Genomic DNA, 22,094 nt, shown 5'->3' on the forward strand with positions numbered 1-22,094 from the left:
ACCGTAACGTTGCCGGAAAGTGATTGCTGTTGTTGGAATCTGCTTCAGGTCACGGTGAAGCTGACACCATAGCAACAGTAACTAAGAGGGGAGGGGTCTTAGGGAAGGCTCTGTTCATGAAGAGGAGAAGAAGAGGTGCCCGCGAGACGAGAGGAGATCGCGAGAATTTAAAGTGGCGCCAACAGACAGGGCCAAGGCAGCAGGAGACCTGCAGGACGTGGACCGGGACCACCACAACAACAACAACGGGACAATGGAGCAGAACCAGGACTTCTGTGATACCTCGATTAAAGAGGAGAAGCAGGACCTGGATCTCGAGGAGCAGGACAACCAGACTGCGATGAAGGAGGAGGACCAGGCCCCGGATTCAGTCGACCAGCACCACTGCCATGGCGGGATTAAGGAGGAGAGTTTTATCGAGCAGGACCACAAGATCGAGATTAAAGAGGAGAACCAGGACCCGTATTTCACCAACCAGGACCACGACAAGACCGAGACAAAGGAGGAGAACCAGAACCAGGGCGAGGACCACCAGAGCACCGAGCGCGCTGGTCCCAACGGGCGGCAGGTCGGTGTTCCGGACTCCCCGTCCATGTTTGATCCGTTTGTTTTTGTGGCATCAGCGGTGTTTGTTCATGTGGTTTCCGGTTTCATGTAGAAACGAGTCACGGTTAAATTGGTCCAACAACATGGCGTCTTTATACGTTTGTATTTCTCTGCCTCATAAAAACGAACCGTGTTGAAACACGGTCGAAGACTCATGGAACTTTGCACACGCGCCAGTCCAGGTGGAAATTTACATGTTTTATGGGTCTTTCTCGTGGGCGTGGCAAAATGACTCGACAGCGCCTCCTATGAATTTCAACTCCTCCTAGAGAATTAATCAGATCAACACCATATTTGTTCAGTCTCATCCTAAAATCATTGTGCTGTTAAATACAGAAGCTTTTGGGATTTCATTGAACATCCTGCTCACAGAGGCTCAACATATTTTGATATTTTGCCATGAAAAATGAACCTCTTATAACTCCAGAGCACATTGTCCAAACTGCCATGGACTTTATATGTTTGTCCTGGCCTGAAGACATCTATATACATCCAGTTATACTCATAGCGCCACCCAGGGGCGACAGGAAATATCATGTTTTGATTTACTCCTCTAGCAGGTTCAACACACACTTCGTTTTTATTCGAGGGTGTGTCTGTGAATTTTGCAGCAAGAAGTTGTAACTCTGTTATACACTGTCCAATCTGCCCCAAACGTCAGAAGATGTTTAAGACCCCAATGATCGTACACTGTGCCCGGCTCATTTATATAAACAAGACTTAAAAATATAAGCCAGGATTTTACTTCATCGTCTATGATGGAGTACGGCCCTGAGACCTGAGGTCTGATGTCCAATTACCCAACACCTGACCCGAGGCCCATCAGTGTAGCTTGTATAAGTATTTTGGTGCCACTGATGCTTTAGTCTGGGGATGTTAGAAAATTGAAATAGAATATATGGTTTTAGACAACTTGCTCCACCATTAGCTCTAATTCTCTCCCTCCATCTTTCTTTCTGTCTGTCTTTGTCACCATAGAAACGGAGACTCCCAAGGCCTCGTCAGATCAGACGTCCTCAAATTTCACAGTTACCTCGCCAACGTAAGTCCAACCATGACCACCACCACTACTGCTACGACTGCTACCACTCAGGCCCGGCGATGGGTGACAGTTATTTTCTTCATAAAATAAAGTTCATTGCTTTATCCACACAAGTCTCAGACAAGAGAAACAATAGACATGAGGCTGCACACTGACACCGGAGAGAGGCCACACAGCTCTGCTCAGTGTGGAGCAGCGTTTATCATGTCGGCAGGATATTTGCTGACTGTAATATCTGATCTATATTTTAGGTACGCAAAGGTCTGCAAGGAAGAGGAAGTTCCCAGATGACGGCGAGGAGGACGGGTGTGATTCAGAGAGCGAGAATAATGAAGACAACCTTTTAGATTAGTGAGTATCTAAAACTTCTAGTTTTTATTGTGATTGTATGTTTTAATTTAGTCTTTTATCAAGCTTGTAAACAAATGCAACTGGTGTTTTTTTCCTGTGTTGAGATTACACTTACAACTTCCTCTGTACATTTTTCTGCTGTTTTTATTTCATACTTTCTTTGTCAATATAACTACTTGCCTTATACCATAAAAGTCCATTTAAATTGAAATGTATATTTTGCCAACAATAGTGAGGATAGTGGTTCAGACTGGCAGCCTATGTCAAGTCTGCCCGCTCAGCGCAATACACTGAAGCGTCGACGCTCCTCTGCAGCCACCAGCACACCTGGACGTCCACGTGCTGCCAGGGGTGGTCGGGGGAAAGGTAAAAGAGGAAGACCACCAAGTGGACCACCAGACTCGAACACAAAGGTAAATGAGTCTCCAAATTTATGTTAAACAGTCAGAAAGAAAAGGCTCGCTGGATCACCAGAGAGCGTTTATACAAATATTCAACAAACAGTTGACCATTTCTTTAATATTTGAACATCTAACATTCAACTGATGTTCAACCATATATACAGATACAAATATTCAATCTGCAATTAGTAAACCCTTTAATGGGCAGGGGTAAATTAATTTGTTAATTTTTACGTTGATATTACAAAGAAGAGGTTAATGAAATCAATGTAGGATTGGTAAAGATGGTACTTCTATTTGTATTGTTGTGTTGAACTTGACACTGAGTTCGATTGTTAATGTCTAAGAATTTTGCTCTATGTAATTAAGTAACTGATGCTGTGGTTTGGGGATAATATAAAATCCATATAGTGTATATGGTTTCAGACGAAAAGCTCCACCATGAGATCTAATGCTCTTTCTCTCTGTATGTCTGTCTGTCACCATAGAAACGCAGGAAACGAGTGAACACTAAAGGGAAAGTTAACACTAAAGAGAAAGTTAAGACTAGAAGGAGGAGGCGTAACTGTGACCAGACTGTGATGCCTTCAGGTAACTGAAAACTCCACCAACACATTCACACTGCAGAGAGACCATACAACTGTGACCGATGTGGCGCAGTTTAACCTGGTCGATATAAAAGTTTAAAGTTGTGTCAATATTAAGAAGCTGCACATGGTTAAGATTGAGTAGATCTTCCACAACTCGACCGTTGGGTTTATTGTATAGGAACCGTAAGCACAGAAGTGTAATTCATTCAGATTTACTTGCATCTTAAAACCAGCGAGGTGGCAAAACAGTGGCGATTCACCACCTTTGAAGCAGTGGTGTTGTCTGATCTTCATTCTATCCCTTGGGCTGGGCAATTAATCTAATTTTAGTGAAGACGACACCTATTCCGAAAAGTCAATGATGATTTTCTGCCAGTCGTAGAATGTGCTGTTATTGATTATTGGCTTCGTCAGTCGTTCTCATTTGAAGTTCTCATTATAGTCAGGAACCTGTTCACCTTAGTAAAGGCTTGACTATGTGGTGACTGAAATGTGTTCTCTACATTTAGAAGTGCCTCAGTCTGCGCAGAAGAAGTTATCCACAGACAGCACTCTAATAATCGTTTCCTCTGACGACAGCGAGGACAGCGAGTACGATTCGGAGAGAGAGACCATGTTCGCCAACGGCATGGATAATGTTTTAGATCAGTGAGTATCTCAAATTATCTTTTAATTTTTGTTGTGATTGTATTTTTTCATGAATTTAATTTTGAGTTTCACTTCCTGTATATTTACTGTTTTGTATAAACTGTCTTTATCGAGCTTGTAAACAAAGACCTGGATTTTTTTTTCCTGCTTTGAGATGCATTACACTCTAGAAATGGAGACTTGTGAATGACTTGATATCACGGGATATTCTTACGATTCTTCTGTTCATGGAGGAAGCTGCTCAGCTTACTTCAACCACTCCCGCACAGAGTCGAGGATATAGTTGAAATGTGTGAGAGCAAGTTAGAATGAAATAAAAAACATAAACAAACAAACTCAGTGTGGCTGGAAAAGGAAGCAAACCAGAGCGGCCTGATTCCTTATATAGACAGATCTCCGTGGCGGTACAAGCAGGATTTAGAAACAAGTCATGTTGTGATTTTATATAAGGAATCATAACGCATTGGCTTTATGGAATTTTATTTGTTGATGTATTTTACTCTGATGCACCCTGACACAATACCTTATTACTGTATGTGCCTGAAGTACGCCCAGCAGCTTCCTTGTGTCTAGATTTACATAACTTTGTATTTTTGGAACCAATTTCAGTTGAATTGGATTTTTTGCCAATAATTGTATGGGTTTTTTTTCTAGGTCAGCGAGTGACTTCACTGACTCAGACTGTGAGCATGACGTTCTGGGAACCTCGTCCTCAGTTCGGCGCAGTAAGCAGAAGCGTAAACACTCCTCTGCTACAGCGACTGACTCGGGTGCTGCGGGTAGGAAAGGAAAATCACCCAGGTCATCGGCCTTGTCTCAGTTCAGCCACACAGACCAGCCGTGGAGAACTGTTGATGATGAGGATGTCGAGCCCGCCGCACTGGCCTTCATGCCCATCAGACCGCCGGGACCGCAGCAGGAAACCAGGCAAGCTCACACTCCACTAGATTTCTTCAAACTCTTTTTTACTGACGCCGTGTTCAGGTCTTTGTTGAAGAACACCAATGCATACGGTGCAAAGAAACAAGAAGGGAGTAAAACAGCGTGGCGCGACCTCACTGTCGATGACCTGTTCTCCTATCTTGCAATGGTGGTTTACATGGGCTTAGTGAAGTGCTCCGCCATGGTGGACTACTGGAAAGGATCCCGACTCTACAACTTCCCATTGCCGGCCTCCATCATATCACGGAATAAATTCTTGAACATTTGCCGAACTCTACACATCAGCAGCATTAAAGACGACGAGAAGAATGATGCCAAGAGGGGGACGCCAGAGTATGACCGTCTGTGCAAGATAAAGCCGCTCTACAATCAGATCGTCAAAGCCTGCAAGACGCACTTCCAACCCGGTCAGCACATTTCAATCGATGAGAGGATGGTGGCATCGAAGGCCAAAATCTCCATGAAGCAGTACATCCGGAACAAGCCCATGAAGTGGGGGTACAAGCTGTTCGTACTGGCCGATTCCAGTTGTGGCTACACGTGGAATTTCCATGTGTATGAGGGCAAGTCATCGGTCACTGGGAAAGGAATGAGCTACGACTCGGTGATGTCCCTCATGGAGTTCGATAACCTGGGTACAGGTTATCATCTCTATGTTGACAACTTCTACACCAGTACTCACCTTTTCCAGGACCTGTTGGCCAAAAAGGTCGGGGCCTGCGGCACTTTCCATCGAAACAGAGTCGGTTTCCCCAAGAACCAGGCCAACGATTTCACCAGGGACACCGCCAGAGGCACCATGAGGTGGATCAGGGACGGCGACCTGCTCTTTGTGAAGTGGATGGACACCCGAGAGGTCGCCATGTGTTCCACCATCCACAAGGCCTACAGCGGAGACGTCGTCCACAGACGAGTAAAGAGAGCGGGGAACTGGGTGAAAACCGACGTCCCTATTCCCGCCCCAGTCAGGGAGTACAACCAACACATGGGAGGGGTCGACCTGTCCGACGCTCTCATTGGGTATTACAGTGTCATACACAAGACCAGGAAGTGGTACCGGACCTTTTTCTACCACTTCCTGGACATAGCTGTGGTGAACGCCTACATTCTGTATACAAAATGTGAGAGCGCTCCCGCCATGACGCAGAAAGAATTCCGGCAGGCGCTCGTCGAGGAGCTCGCCAACAAAGGCTCTGTGTCCAGCTCTATACCTAAAAACTCCAGGTACATCGCCCCCTGTGGCCCAATGGCTCCACACAAGCTGCGCTACTTCACGGTCGGACAGAACATTCCCAAACGGGACGCGAGCACCGCCGGAAGAAGGTGCTGCGTGCTCTGCCACAGGAAGACGCCGGTTCACTGCGTCACCTGTGAAGTAGCCTTGTGTTTTGTGGCACAGAGGGACTGCTTCAACACCTGGCACACACAGAAGGGTCTGTAGGTGTGAGGCAGCTTTCAGGAGGTCTGACAACCTGATGCCCCCGCCGGCACATCAACACTGGAGAGAAAACGCACAGCTGTGACGAACACACGCCAAGGCAACGAAATGAGCATTGACATGCTCACACTGGATGATAAAGACTTTACTGGTGTGATCCATGTGGAAAAACGTCCACAAACAAATCTGAGTGAACGGAGCGGAGGCTCGCAGCAGCCGAAGCTTTTCCAGCTTGAAATGAGACATTTCCTGGACGTCGCCACTGTCGCCTCCTTCCTGCTCGAGAGAATTTACAGACTGTAGATTGAACCACCCGCTTCTCCGTCCACCGTCCTGCTGCAGCTGTAATGACAGGTGCAGCCCTCAGACATCAGTGTGTGGTCTGTACAACAGTCACTGATCGGCTGCAGCACCAGAACACTGCGTCATTGCAGCAGAGAGCTGCCGTGGCGACTGGCACAGAAACAGATTTAATCGAGCTCATTTCTGAGTTACTGAGTCAAGGAAAAACTCCAAACATTTCCTGGTTCAGTGGAATCAGATGAAGATTTGCTGCTTTCCTGCTCTCATGTACTTTTATATGTGCAGTACCTCGGTGCTGTCGGAAGAATGAAACACACCTGACCTCAAAACTTTGGACTCTGGGAAACTACATGAGACATTTTTCACCGTTGTAGCAGCTGAAGCCGACTTTATACTTTCCTTTTTTTAATCCCTGTTTTCTATAAAGAATGAAGTGCTCTTCCTACTACACTACATGATTTAGTTCTTTTTAGTAACATCATCATTGTACTGAATGTTTGATCTGTTCTGATATATAGTAGTGATAGAGTTTTTATTCAAGAAGCCAGTGTTCTCAGTGACTAACTCTGATTCCTGACCTCGGTCTGAGAGACTGGACTTCACTGTTTGTTGGTCTTTAAGTTGTTTTTATTTTTGAGACAAACTTGGACTAAACTTTAATTTGTTCTATTTTTCAGACACTGAACTTTTCTGACCTTTTATTCTGCATGAAATATTCTTCATGGTTTACTCAATAAATTTGTCAAAGTGAATGGAGGTCTCTGCTTCTTCTTTCACAAGATAAAAACATTTATTAGATCATCTCCCTCCCACTGCACCCATCAGGCCCCCCCCCCCCTTTGGTCTGACTCTAAATCCACCCTGTTTTTATTTTAAATTTTGTCTCTCTTCTTACGTTTCCTCCTCCATCCACACAACTCCCCGACAACAGAGTTTGGAAACTGCTGGACCCGTTTTAATTCAAAAACTCTGGGGTTGTGTTTTATTCTGAAAGCTCTGGGGTTGTGTTTTATTCTGAAAGCTCTGGGGTTGTGTTGTAGTCTGGACAGAAACTGAGACCTTTGTAAACGATGAGGTCACAGCCACGGTCTCTCCTGATTGGCTGCCATCAGCCTGGACTACCAGTGGTGAATACACCATGATGATGAATGACAGAGTTACTGACCTTGTTGTCTTTGCAGCTGTTGTTCACTTACATTCTCTGTTTCAATGCTACAGCTGTCTCTGCTGTTCCTCCTTCAGAGGAGACAATCTACTTCCTGTTTACACCAGCTCGCACATGCTCAGTGTAGGTGTGTGTGTTGGTCTGGACGGAGATCGATTTCATTTTAAAATGAAAGTGTAATTGTGTGTGTTTCAGTCATTTAACTTACATTAGGAGACGACACAGAAGCTGTTTCATAGTTTAACGGAGAACTAATTATCGAGTGCAGCTGGAGTTCAGATCTCACTCAGATCAAAACGTTCTCCGTTAAACTATGAAACAGCTTCTGTGTCGTCTCCTAATGTTCCTCCATGTCATCAATGAAACTGATTCACCTTTCCCTGAATGATGTCATTTGTCGGCAATTTCAATGACTGATAGATTGTATTGAATTCAGTGTTAAACACTGTGCCTGTTATTGTGCAGCAGCTGTGGGAAATACCGTTTTGATTTCATTGATATAGCACCAAATGATTACATGCAGTTTACAGAGAAGGAGGAAGAAACCTGCAGCATGTTGGATCAGCTCGAGGCTTTTCACTCAGTTATTGGGACGTCCTGATAATAAAAGTTTTATTTCTTTAGGTTTTCAGCTTCGTTTTGAGACAGGAAGAAGGCTGAAGTAAAAGACACGACCTGGTCAACAGTGACCCGAAGGTAATGTCATCCTGAGCAAGTATATAATCGGATCATGTGTTTCTGAGGTGTTCAGGGCCGAGTACAAAAACTTCTGTGGTCATGATGTTTCTTGAACAAGGAAACACGTCCGCCTACATCCTGGAAACCATTGTTGACTTGGTGTGCTCCTTGGTCGACCAGCTCTTTGCCATTTTCCAGTTTTCTTGTACATACCTGCTTTTTTTTTTAACATACTGAGTGAGCAGAGCAACTACTTTTTATATCTGATGGTCAGCTGATGAATTGAAGTCTAAGTTGGCGTGGGCCTGCAAAGGAAGGTGAGAGTATAAACTTTAAGGTCATTTGATTATATTATTATATTATATTATATTATATTATTACTGGAAGTAACATTAAAAGTTCAAGTTAAAAGTATTTCTGATCAATCATGATAGAAAACAACAAAGAAAAACATTAAAATACTGTATAATGACAGTTTAATTTTCCACAATAAAACAAAAGTGAAATTAACAAAGACAACAGAATGGGCTGGACAATGGTTCAGTATCATGAAATACCAACGAATTATAGTAACAATATGATCATGTATTTACGTCTTTCAGTTATTATGACAAAGTAAAACAAACAAGGAAAGATAATAATGGATAATATACAATTATTATGTTGTTTACTAATAACTAAGTAACTTTATTTATTTCTCAATATAAAAACAAATATTTTATAGGAAGACATTGAGACATTTAATTACCTTTTTGACTGATTATGATCAGAAGGTTTTTATTAATGTTCATGGATATAAATTAATGAGTGTTTACCAATCAAATGCGAAATTCTCAAATTATTTTATACCTCAATGTAAAAAAATGTTTTTGTAAGACTTTTAATTTAAAGACATTGAATTGATTAATTCTGAATTATCAGAAGGTTCATCCATCATCATTAATGTTAATGGATATAAATGAATGGGAGTGGTTGTCAATCTTTGACGGGCAATATAGCTGAGATTACTAACGTGTTGTAACAGCGGAACCAACGTTTTTGTTCTATGTTTCACCAGGACGTTATTACACTCCGGGACTTCCTGTTTTCATCCTGCACCGTAAAGACTGCGGGTTGGTCGAGCTCTGTTCTGATAATCGGGCCTTTCCAGGTAAGTTTTACATGATACAGTGAATGAGACCGTGACTTTACGTTTTTCCGAGGCGGTTTTATATTTTTGAAACAACTTCCTGTTTCGCTGCGTCGGAAAAGAGGAACTAACTAGCATTAGCTCGGCGGCGGAAGCTAACGTAGCTAGCTGACGCTGTTCTTTGACAACAGACGTAACGAACCATCCACGACGTAAATCAAACAGAGGCCGGTGTCTTCGTTCTTAAACGGATTTAAGAGCTTTAACTTTAAGGTTTAAGTTTCTCTCTAGTGATTTGACATTTTATTTGCGCCTGTAACCGGTCGTAACTTGTTGCATTAGCTTAAATGTGTTTTAGGGGACTTCCGGTGTTTTATCGAAGTCTGTGTTTCCCGTTGCGCCCCCTCTCGGTGGTTCGGGTTAGGATCAAGTTATTGTCAGACGACACGCATCTTGACAGAGGTGTTTAGTTCATTTGCTTCTCTGATTTGTTTTGAGGGATCTGATTTAAGATAAAAGAGAAATTAATTAATAATAATAGTAATAATACATTTTATTTGGCAGTGCCTTTCACAGCACTCAGGGACACTTTACAGAAGATTAAAAATAATAAAAACAACAGACAGCTAAACAGAAAACAATGAAAATTAGATCATTTACAGCTTTATTACATCATTCAATTTCATCAACTCCCTTTTCCTGTTTAATTAAAATATAAGTCTTAGTTTTACTGTAGAACACAGGAATGTTCTTAAAGGAACCAATGTAGAACATTTGTTTGATTCCCTCAACCAGGACCACTACAAGACCGGGATGAAGGAGGAGAACCAGGACCCGGACTTCACCGACCAGGACCACTACAAGACCAGGATGAAGGAGGAGAACCAGGACCCGGACTTCACGGAACAGGACCACTACAAGACCAGGATGAAAGAGGAGAACCAGGACCAGAATTTCATCAACCAGGACCATTACAAGGCCGGGATAAAAGAAGAGAACCAGGATCCAGATTTTGTCAACCAGGACCACTACAACAGTGGGATAATGGAGGGAAACCAGGATCCTGATTTCATTAACCAGGACTATTACAAGATTGTGATTAAGGAGGAGAACCAGGATCCAGATTTCATAGACTACGACCACTACAAGACTGGGATGAAGGAGGAGAACCAGGACCCGGATTTCTTAGACCAGGACCACTACAAGACCGGGACGTTGGAGGAGAACCAGGACGCGGACCACCAGAGCAACAAGCCCGTTGGTCCCACCGGTCTGCAGGTCAGTGTTCAGGACTTGATGGATAAAAACAGCTTGAGGATTCATGTTTGACCTTTTCATTTAAGTTCATTTTATTTTGACAAAAACATCATCCAACACATAATGTTCAAAGCTGTAGGTTTAACCTGACAACTGCAACATGATGTACATATTTAAAAGATGAGCTCAGTAGTGAAACTCCATAAGAAGTTTCTATTAAACTGTAGGAGTCGAAGTCATAACTGTCAGTGCCCTTATTTACTGGCGGTTCTCCTAACTCTAAGTACTACTGTGATTATCACTCAGACTTCAGGAACCAGGTATCAGACTTTAGGCATTAAAACTGTCAGATATGCTTTTCAACAAGCAGGAAGTATTAAGTTTTCCAGACTGGTCAACGCAGTCAACTTCACTTCCCTAAGTGATCAGTAAAATAAAAAAACACTAAGATTTGATACCTGAGCTGTGACTCCGACTCCCTGACATGAGACCGGAGACCTGATGATACGCCCTGAACTATGTTTGGTCTAAGAAATGATGCAGTTTGATCTGATGTCTGAGAGCTGACGCTTTAGTCTGTGGATGTTCTAAAAGTATTTGTTATAGACAACTCCATCATGAGATCTAACTCTTCCCCCTCTCTCTTTCTTCATGTCTGTCACCATAGAAACAGAGATGCACAAAGACTCAGAAGAGAGTTCGCACTAACGAGAAGCAGCACAGCTGCGACCACTGTGGGAATACTTTCACATCTTCAGGTAATTTAAAAACCCACCGCAGGATTCACACTGGAGAGAAACCGTACAGCTGTGACCAATGTGGGAACTGTTTTACAACATCAAGTCATTTAAAAACCCACCAATGGATTCACACTGGAGAGAAACCCTACAGCTGTGAATACTGTGGGAACACCTTCACAGCTATAAGTAGTTTAAAAAACCACCAGCGCATTCACACTGGAGAGAAACCGTACAGCTGCAGTCAATGTGAGGCAACTTTTAGTAGGTTATATCACCTGAAGTCCCACTTACACATTCACTCTGAAGAAAAACCGTACAGCTGTGACACATGTGGGAAAGTTTTCTCTCTGGCAGATCGTTTAAAAAGGCATCAACTAGTTCACACTGGAGAGAAACCACACAGCTGTGACCAGTGTGGGAAGTCTTTCATGAAGTTAAGTAATCTGAAAGTCCATCAGCGTGTTCACCTCGGAGAGAAACCTTACTGGTGTGATCAGTGTGGGAATAGTTTTACTAGTTTAAGTAATTTAAAAACTCACCAACGCATCCACACTGGAGAAAAGCCGTACAGCTGTGATCAGTGTGGGAAAGCTTTCATGACTTCCTGCAGTTTAAAACGTCACCAACGCATTCACTCAAGGGAGAGACCGTACAGCTGCGACCAGTGTGGGAAAGCTTATGTGACTCTGAAGGAGCTGCACACTCACCAACACCTTCACAGTGGAGAGAGGCCGTACAGCTGTGACCTGTGTGGAAAGACTTTTGCAACTGTAAGTAGATTGAAGCCTCACAAACGTATTCACACTGGAGAGAAACCGCACAGCTGTGACACATGTGGCAGAGCTTTTGTGACTTTAAGTCAATTAAAATCCCACAGACGCATTCATACTGGAGAGAAACCGTACGTCTGTGATCAGTGTGGCAAAGCCTTTTCCTCTTCAAGCCAATGTATCGTCCACCAGCGCGTCCACACCGGAGAGAAGCCGTACAGCTGTGACCAGTGTGCAGCAGTTTTCTCACAGTCCGGGGATCTAAGAAACCACCAGCGGAGTCACACGGGAGAGAAGCCGTTCATTTGTGATAAATGTGGGAAAGCTTTCAGCAGGTCGACCAGTCTGAAAATCCACCAACGTGTCCATGTTAGTTAGAAACACTCAGCACCAGTTCAGCTGCTTTCTCCTGCCTGATGTCTTTTAGCAATAAATGTGTTCAGATATAAAAAACCTGTGAATTCACTGGTGTTTAGGATGTAAAACACATTTCTCCAACCCTGTAAAGAGACACATGAGTATGACAAGCTCTGATTGGTTGGTAGGTTTCTTGATAAAAACAGAAATTTTGTCAAAGCTTTTTGAAAAGTTGTGATTTTGTTTTGCTGTCTGAAACCTTGGACCGGTCAACCTCAAAATGTAAACAGCTTGTAAGAGACTATGATGTTCACAAAGGTGCTGAACCCAACTCACTGTATTATCCCAGTAACTTACAGACTGCTCTTTCTGTTCATAATTCATCTCCTGGTTGTTTGTGTTTGAATGCAGCATTTTCACTCAACAACCTTTTATTGTCTCTCTTCTTACGATTCACTCGGACTTTCCAAACTGACGTGAGCTGATGGCAGAGGGAGTCACTACATCTGACAGTGGGAGCAGAACTTAGAACAGATGTCCTGGTTTAAAAATGAAACATTGATCATTTTCAAATTGTTTGACTATTCATATTTTAGAGTTTTCAACAAAATACAAAATGGCGTCCAATGTAACACAATTGAAAAGGAATAAAAAGCTTTTACTACAATATGAAATGACATCTGTCTCAGTAGGAATTAAACTTTAAAATATAAACGTGAGTAAAACCAACAAAGACAAAAAGGAAAGTGATTTGTATTTTGACCCGCTGTCATAAAAAATGCATTTCCATGGCGAATGGCTGTCACCAGAAACTGACCATAATCTGTGTCAGTGGTTTTTGGTTTATGCTTCTTAGGCAGATACGACTCTTTACTAATATCAGAGTTATTGGTGTAATTATAAGTTATGGATGTTACATGTTAAAATAATAAGAGGTGTAATTACTAACACCACTGACAGCGACCGACTCTGTCTCAGACGCTAACAGCTAAATGAAGCTGGTAACTGACACGAACCACAGCCGGACTGATACAGAATTTATAAGGGAAATGTTGAGTTTGATATTGTGATATAAAAACTGATAATGTATCAGCCAATGAGATGTGGGGAGTGTCTGAATCAGCTGTCTCTTTCACAATGCGCACATGTTTATTTCAGTCTAATCCCTCCAGTTGAACCAGTTCAGTCCAGCTGTTGTGACCTGTGATGGTTTTAATGGGGTGTTAGTTCTGAAAAGAGTTTTCCATAAGGAGTGAAATGTCTTCCTAATACACTACAAGCTTTGGTCTTATTTAGTAACATAGTCATTGTTTTGATGTGTTTGATTCTTGTGATAGTTGCCTTTATAGTGACTGTAAGTTTTTCATCAGAAAGACAGTGTCAGTGTGAGTAACTCTGATTCCTGACCTCTGTCTGATTCCCCTTAACGCCCACATTATCAAGCATAATCAGGTTTTTTAAAACACGCTCTGCCGGTGGAGTTTGTCTTTCTGTTCGGACCGTGGACAGTGGTTGTGTTTTAGAAATTAATTTAGAGTCTGCAGCGTCACGCTTTCATCCTTAAAGGGATAGTTGGGGTTGTGTGAGGTTGTCGTGTATAGTCAGTGTGTTTAGAGGAGCAGCAGGAGCATCTGTACACTAGCAGAGAGAGGAGCTGCTGTGGGCGGGGCTATATATATATCCACCAGGAAGATCCAATATCTGTTCAAATGAAGCTTCATGTGGAATATTTTCAGCTCTTTATCTTACTGTCAAAACAAAGAAGTTTAGCTCCTCTGATTCACTCAGCTGAGCTGCGTCTGCGTCTGCGGCTGCGGCTGCGTCTGCGGCTGCGGCGTAATACCGTGCGTTCTGTAAGTGCGCTCTTTCAGCTGATGAGGAAAATGTACCAAAGGAAAGTGCTGTTCTTACAGGAAGATAAAGAGCTGAAAATATTCTATCCAGTGGAAAAGGAGCTTCAGAGAACTGGAGTCAACTTTAAGTCTTTTTCTTTTTGAGACACATCAAATATTGATTCTGTGTTTTACTCAATAAATCTGTAAAAATGAACAGAGGTCTCTGCTTCTTCTTTCACTCGTAGTAACGACAAGTCACAAAACATACTTCTTTTTTTTTAAATCATGAACTTTCTAACAGTGCACCCATCAGGTTGTACTGTCCCTCCTCCACCCGGTCTACATGTAAGTCACTGCTGTAGTCTCAAACACGTGCTGCTGATGAAACTGAAGTCCCTCCTGGCAGCAGCATGACATCAGGACTGTTTCATAGCTGCTGGGACGCCTGAGTGAGATCTGACCTCCAGCTGCACTGAATTATTAGTTTTCCATAAAAGTACAAAACATTCCTCCACGTCATCATCAACTGACTCACATACTAAATATCCATGTGTTGATGGAGAGTGTTTTCCTTTCTTCTAACGACCTAGTCGCCAACATCAGTAACAAGATTGTATTTCCCACAGCTGACAAAACAGTCCCACGTTAACATGGAAAGCTGCAGCTTAAACAATCTCATTTCTCTTCTACAGATTGCTATTTTAGTTGTTTCTTAATTTAAGACTCAAGACTAAAAAGAAAGACTTTTAATTACACTTTTTGTCTATTTGTCAAAACTGAGTAACTGAGTGTCAATAGAAATTCTAACCACATTTACTGAGGTGTCTTCAGGATTGGTGGAGCAAATGGTGAATTCCCAAATTATTTTATTTCTCATTATAAAAACACATTTATTTTTATCTTAAAAAAAGCAAGATCTTTAATTTGACTATTATGTTTTTGAATGATATTAATAACTAAGAAAGATTCATTCAGGATCATTAATGTTTATGGATATGAATTTTTGAGAGTGGTTATCAATCTTTGACATGCAATATAGCTGAGATTTCTAACCGTGTCACAGAACTTGTAACAACGGAAACAATGTTCCTTTTCCATGTTTCACCCGGACACTGTATTTTGTCGGGACTTCCTGTTTTCATCCTGCACCGTAAAGACTGCGGGTTGGTCGAGCTCTGTTCTGATAATCGGGCCTTTCCAGGTAAGTTTTACATGATACAGTGAATGAGACTGTGACTTTACATTTTTTCCGAGGCGGTTTTATATTTTTGAAACAACTTCCTGTTTCGCTGCGTCAGAAAAGAGGAACTAACTAGCATTAGCTCGGCGGGCGGAAGCTAACGTAGCTAGCTGACACTGTTCTTTGACAACAGACGTAACGAACCATCCAGATGTCTTCGTTGTTAAACGGATTTAGATTTAAATTCCATGTCAAAGTTTTTCTCTTCAGCGATTTGACGTTTTATTTGCGCCTGTAACCGGTCGTAACTTGCTGCATTAGCTTAAATGTATGTTACTGGACTTCCGGCGTCTGTCGATGAACTTTAATTTGCTTCCTGTGTTCGTGTATCTTTATTTCTGAGGTTGATGTTGTTCAGGTACGAAGTTAAGTCGTTTATTAAGTGCACAACAACAATCACACGCAGCAGTGATTGTTCCCGCCTGTGTTTGTGTCTGTTATGGTCGTCAGCTGATCTGACGAGTGTTCAGTGAGAGTTCAGAGTCCGGTCCAAACACACAGGGGCTCGGTCCACCTTCCTTATGGGGGGATACAGGATGGGGTCAGGGATGACTCCACCCACAACCCCCACTTAGTCTTATTAGGACTCTTATGAACACTTTAAGTTCTATGCTTGTGAAAGTTGTGCTGTATACAGTGGAAAACTAATTGTTCTTTGAGATGTCATAATTATCTATGTATATATATGTATGACCCCCCCCCCACACACACACACACACACACACACCCTCCTTTACACATCTGTATTTAACCCCGCCCATGTTTAGATTTTACTGAAAGAAGCAATGTGGTTTTCTATTCTCTGATAACGAAGAATGAAACATATAGAAGAACAGGTTCATGACATCATTCAATTTCATCAACTCCTTTTTCCTGTTTAATTAAAATATAAGTCTTAGTTTTACTGTAGAACACAGGAATGTTCTAAAAGGAACCAATGTAGAACATTTCTGTTTGATTTCCTCAACCAGGACCACTACAAGACCGGGATGAAGGAGGAGAACCAGGACCCGGATTTCATTGACCATGACCAAGAGAATACCGGCATAAAGGAGGAGAACCAGGATCCAGATTTCATCGATCAGGACCTCTTCAAGACCGGGATGAAAGAGGAGAACCAGGATCCAGATTTCATTGAAAATGACCAAGAGAATACCAGCGTAAAGGAGGAGGACCAGGACCCGGATTTTGTTGACCAGGGCCACTACAAGATTGTGATTAAGGAGGAGAACCAAGATCCAGATTTCATCGATGAGGACCACTACGAGACTGCGGTTAAAGAGGAACACCAGGACCCAGATTTCAGCGACCCTGACCAGGAGAAGGTCGGCATAAAGGAGGAGAACCAGGATCCAGATTTTAACGACCAGACCGGGACGACGGAGGAGAACCAGGAGCATCGGAGCCTGGAGGCTGCTGGTCCTGCCGGTCTACAGGTCAGTGTTCAGGACTCGATGGAGGGTCCGTGTTTGATCCGTTGGTTTTTGTGGCATCAGAAATACAAAGTGTTTGTGTTGGTCTGTTTTCCCGGGCTCATGTTGAAACGAGTCACCAGCTTCAGACAGAAAACACAGTCCTGAAGCAGCTCCACTCTTCACACACAACATGGCGGGAACACAGGAGCTACCTGAGCTCACTCACTTACATTTATATTTGGTTTTGACTGTAGTGGAGTTCTGAGTTGTGTCACATGTCGTGTATGAACAATAAACACAGATCAGTTTCTAATGAAAGTCACAGAGACAAAGAAGACGAGCTGAGGACTTTTCAGGAGAAAGAGACTCATGTTTTCTTTTGGTCATCGATCCAAATCTTTGTTTCACTGTAAAACCATAACGTCCATCAAACCTGTGATTCCAGGAAAATGCACATTGAAACTAGAGCTGCAACAAGTGTCAATTCACTGTCTCTTCAACCACTTAGTTATCTCCTTTTATATTGTGTATAGTATCTCTGTTTTATCTTATTTATTTTACATTTCTTATTTCTTTTTGTTGCTGTTTTTCTTTTGTGCTGCTGTGTCAAATTTGAATTTCCTCAACAATTAAGTTCAATGAAGTTACATCTTAGAAAATGAATAGGCAACTCTATTTAGCGCTTAATAGATCGTTAATAATTTGTAGCATGAATTCAAATTCATCGTTTCAGCCTCAATAGATTTTATTTCTGCGTCTATGTCTCTTATGTGACATTAACAAAATATTTGGACAGTTGGTTGGACAAAAGCAATTTGGAGGCATCTGTAGGAAAGTGTGATGCTGTTTCTACCTGTGCCAAGAGGTTACTTGTTGGTTTGTTTCCTTGTTAGCAGAAGTATGTAAAAAGTATGAATTGATTTGAACCAAACTTGGTGGAGGGATTGATCAGGGAAGAGCACATTAAATCTAGGTGACAATGTGGATCCAGGATTATTTTTTACGACTTTCCTAAACATTGTTAGAGGCTTTTTTAACTCAGGATTTTAATCTTCTCATCAGTCATTATAATGTGTCTTTGGGAGAGGTTTGTGCTCCACTGAGTGTCATCTTAGTTCACTGGCTTTTGCATTAAAGGAGCTTTTTATAAGTCTTGCTGTTGCTACATCGCTAACATTAGCAGCTGTTTATTTACCAGTGTAGAAGAAACGTGAGATCAGCATCAAACTTCATTCCTTTACTCACCAACACAGATTAAAATGAACTAGTTCATTTCTTTCTTTTTCTTAATGTCCTCCTCTGAGCTCTTGTATTTCAGTAGAACCTCCTCTTACTCATCCAGCGCAGCCCCCAGTCACCCCCCCTACAATCACCACTCCACTGACTAAATGAGTTATTGTATAGTACTGTAAAAACTACGGATACAGATTACTTTTAAAAACAAAGAGACAACAATGTGATTATATGTGATTATGCTTTACCACTCCATGAGATCTAACTCTCTCCCTCCCTCTCTCTTTCTGTCCATCACTATAGAAACAGAGACGCACAAAGACTCGTCAGAGAGTTCACGCTAAAGAGAAGCAGCACAGCTGTGACCAGTGTGGGAAGACTTTCACATCTTCGAGTCATTTAAATACCCACCACAAATTCATTCACTGTGGAGAGAAACCGTACAGCTGTGACAGCTGTGGGAAATCTTTCTCTGTGGCATATCGCTTAAGAAGACACCAACTAATTCACACTGGAGAGAAACCGCACAGCTGTGAGCAGTGTGGGAAGTCTTTTTTGAAATTAGGCAATTTAAAAGTCCATCAGCGTGTTCACCTCGGAGAGAAGCCTTACTGGTGTGATCAGTGTGGGAATAGTTTTACAAATTCAGGTAATTTGAAAGCTCATCAACGCATCCACACTGGAGAGAAGCCGTACAGCTGTGATCAGTGTGGGAAAGCTTTCATGACTTCCTGTAGTTTAAAACGTCACCAGCGCATTCACACTGGGGAGAGACCGTACAGCTGCGACCAGTGTGGGAAAGCTTTCGTGTCATCAAGTAAGTTACACATCCACCAACGCCTCCACACAGGGGAGAAACCATATAGTTGTGATTTATGCGGTAAAGCGTTTGTAAGTTTAAGTAGATTAAAACCTCACCGACGTATTCACACTGGAGAGAAGCCGTACAGCTGTGACATATGCGGAAAAGCTTTTGTGACTTTAAGTCAAGTGAAACCCCACCGACGTATTCACACAGGAGAGAAACCGTACAGCTGTGATCAGTGTGGCAAAGCTTTTGGTTCCTCAAGTCAATATACAGTCCACCAACGCATCCACACTGGAGAGAAACCGTACAGCTGTGACCAGTGTGGCGCTGTTTTCTCACAGTCAGGGGATCTAAAAAACCACCAGAGGATTCACACTGGAGAGAAACCATATGTTTGTGATAAGTGTGGGAAAGCATTCGGTAGATCGAGTATCCTGAAAATCCACCAACGTGTCCATGCCAGTTAGAAACACAAGCTAACTGTTTTCTCCTGCCTTATGTCGGTTGTGCTAGCTGTGTCCTGACTCACCAAGATTAACAATAATCCTCATAACTCAATGTCAGAGAAAGTAAATTGTGTTTCACTGATACTGTTAACTGTTAAGAAAGACCTGTGAGGATATTATGGCTGCTCATCAGTTGACCAGGTTTTGAGTGCAGGTTGTTTGTAGGAGTAAAAGTCAAACTGTTCCCTGCTGTTATTGGATAGTGATGTAACTGAGCGTCTTGAGTTAACTTAACTTTAAAACGTTTCTGTTAGTAGGTGAATATGTTGTTCATCAGGATTCAACCCCTGTCACTTCATTTTTCCAGTAATTATAAGTGGTTGCACTTAATATTCACTAAAATGTAGTCCATTCTATGTTTGGGTTCGAACATAACGTTTTGATTAAATGTTCTAACGCTAACCACAGGAAAGTTCTGATTGGTTTTTCATACATATATATATATGTAAAATATTTTTCATTAAATAAATTAAAAATTGATACTTTGGGATCAATATGTTTTGGCAGAAATATAAAAACTCAAAATTGTCAGACAGGCCTTATTACATTTGTATTGTTTTTATTTCAAAGGCTCATATTAGGTTTTTTAAATTTCTCTGTAATGAAGCACAGTGTTAACAACATTATTTATAACATTCTGTCTCAGCTTTGGAAAAATATTTATTTGTATAATTAATATTATAAATGTGTGACGATTACTCGACTAATGGCTTGAACTAACGATTCCCAGTCATCTAGGACAGTCTTTGATCGGGGGCCCTGCAGTATACAGTATAGTTCTTAAGTGTAGAAGTACACATTTCTGAAAATTTTAACAGGAGCAAAATTGTGAACAGGTGTTCTGGCCGAAAAGTGAAATTTTTTGAAAATTAGAAAGTACTTATTGATTAAAGAAATTACCTTTTTGTCTTCACTTGTGAGACATTTGTGCTAAAATAAGGAATTACATTTGTAAATGAAATAAAAAAACATGAGTAAAACTAATTTGAAAGTCAAAAAGGAAAACACTAATAAAAAATGCATGTCTACAGTTAATACCTAACACACAAAAAATAAGCTCACTATGGGTAAACAGTTTTGAATTTTTCAGATGGAACGTTCTCCCTAGATCAGTTATTGATATAATCTTAAGATGTTTTAGCTACCTCACATTACCTGTCAAAAATCAGTTGGTGTCTTCTGGCAGAGATGTAACCATCAGCCGGTAGTTACTAAACGAAGCTGGCAACAGTGTGCTACGAATCAGAGCCCGACTGATCTAGGATATTTAAGGGAAATATTGATTTTGATATCTGCAGATGAGGCATAGGGAGTGTCTGAATCAGATGTCACAGTGTGCACCTTTATTTCACTCTGATAATCCCTCTAATATTACCAGTTCTATACAGCTGTTTCAAATGTGATGGTCAGAATTTAAAGACAAACCACTGATTTACAAAGCACTGACAGTAACTGAACTGAGTTTCAGGTCTTACGTCATCAATAATGTTACATGCTAATGGTTCGTTAGCTGTTTCATACTGACGAGCCATGGTAATATCTAGCTTTGTGGCTAATTAGTTCAGCAACAGACTCCAAGTCTCTTCAGCTGAGCTGTGATACGTTTGGTGGATTAAGAGGGATTAGCATGTTGCTAACTGCTACTACAAATGTAACATGTAATACTCTGTACCTGTTGTAGTAAAACCAAAGGAAGAAGTGCATTCCTGTTCGTCAACACTTTGGACTGCATTGGAAGTGAATGAAGTTCTCTTCCTAATACGCAACATGTTTTTAGTAAAAGTCATTGTGCTGTATGTTTGAATTGTTCTGATCGTGTAAAGTTTCCTTCATAGTGATACTGTTGATATGGTCAGTATGAGTAATGATCCAGGCTTCTGTCTGAGAGACTGGACTCAGCTGTACTTTAGTCTTTAAACGTTTTATTTGTGAGAAAATGGACTTTTCTGACTTTTATTTCAGTGATTTACCCAATAAATCAGTCAAAATGAACAAATGTCTCTGCTCCGTTCTTAATCTTATCTTGTGACTTGTTGTTACTACTAATATTTTTCAAATCATCAAATTTCCAACACTGTGCTGCCCTTCCCCCACCACTCTGCATTTAGCCCACCACTTTAGTCTGAGGGGAAATCAGACTCATGTTTAAAGATTATTATTAAATTCAATGAGTTAACTGTATCAAACAACATGTACCTGAGGAGGGCGGGGCTTAGTGAAGGGTCAGCTTCTAACCAGACTCAATGTAAGTTCAATTCTGGTATCAACTGTGCAGTTTCAGACTTTACAATGACTTTTTAATTTTATTTAAGCCTTGTTATAATAACTTTTTATGCCATGCTACCCTATGACTTTTTTTTTACTTTTTATGCCATGCTATTTTATGACTTTTTTTATGACTTTTTATGCCTTGCTATACTATGACTTTTTTATGACTTTTTATGCCATACTATTTTATGACTTTTTTTATGACTTTTTATGCCTTGCTTTACTATGACTTTTTTATGACTTTTTATGCCATGCTATACTATGACTTTTTATGCCATGCTATACCATGACTTTATGACTTTTTATGCCATGCTATATTATGACATTTTATGACTTTTTATGCCATGCTATACTATGACTTTTTTATGACTT

The 22,094-nt window shown here is 41.4% G+C and overlaps 2 protein-coding genes across 2 annotated transcripts; both read left to right on the forward strand.

Annotated features, from left to right (window-relative positions):
- The first annotated feature begins 251 nt into the window (after positions 1-251).
- Positions 252-7,063, forward strand: LOC111239445 (piggyBac transposable element-derived protein 4-like). The gene is made up of 7 exons (XM_022769331.1): positions 252-568; positions 1,585-1,648; positions 1,900-1,999; positions 2,232-2,412; positions 2,889-2,991; positions 3,500-3,638; positions 4,293-7,063. The coding sequence occupies exons 1-7, from the start codon at positions 254-256 to the stop codon at positions 6,019-6,021; spliced, it is 2,631 nt and encodes an 876-aa protein (XP_022625052.1). The 5' UTR covers positions 252-253; the 3' UTR covers positions 6,022-7,063.
- Positions 7,064-9,239: 2,176 nt separating this feature from the next.
- On the forward strand, positions 9,240-21,119 carry LOC111239455 (zinc finger protein 420-like). Its single transcript, XM_022769338.1, has 6 exons — positions 9,240-9,314; positions 10,089-10,571; positions 11,218-12,429; positions 15,373-15,453; positions 16,464-16,928; positions 18,444-21,119. The coding sequence occupies exons 2-6, from the start codon at positions 10,107-10,109 to the stop codon at positions 19,413-19,415; spliced, it is 3,195 nt and encodes a 1,064-aa protein (XP_022625059.1). The 5' UTR covers positions 9,240-9,314; positions 10,089-10,106; the 3' UTR covers positions 19,416-21,119.
- Positions 21,120-22,094: the final 975 nt, after the last annotated feature.

This window comes from Seriola dumerili, unplaced genomic scaffold, assembly GCF_002260705.1.
Source record: "Seriola dumerili isolate Sdu_G_001 unplaced genomic scaffold, Sdu_1.0 BDQW01002857.1, whole genome shotgun sequence".
NCBI lineage: Eukaryota > Metazoa > Chordata > Actinopteri > Carangiformes > Carangidae > Seriola > Seriola dumerili.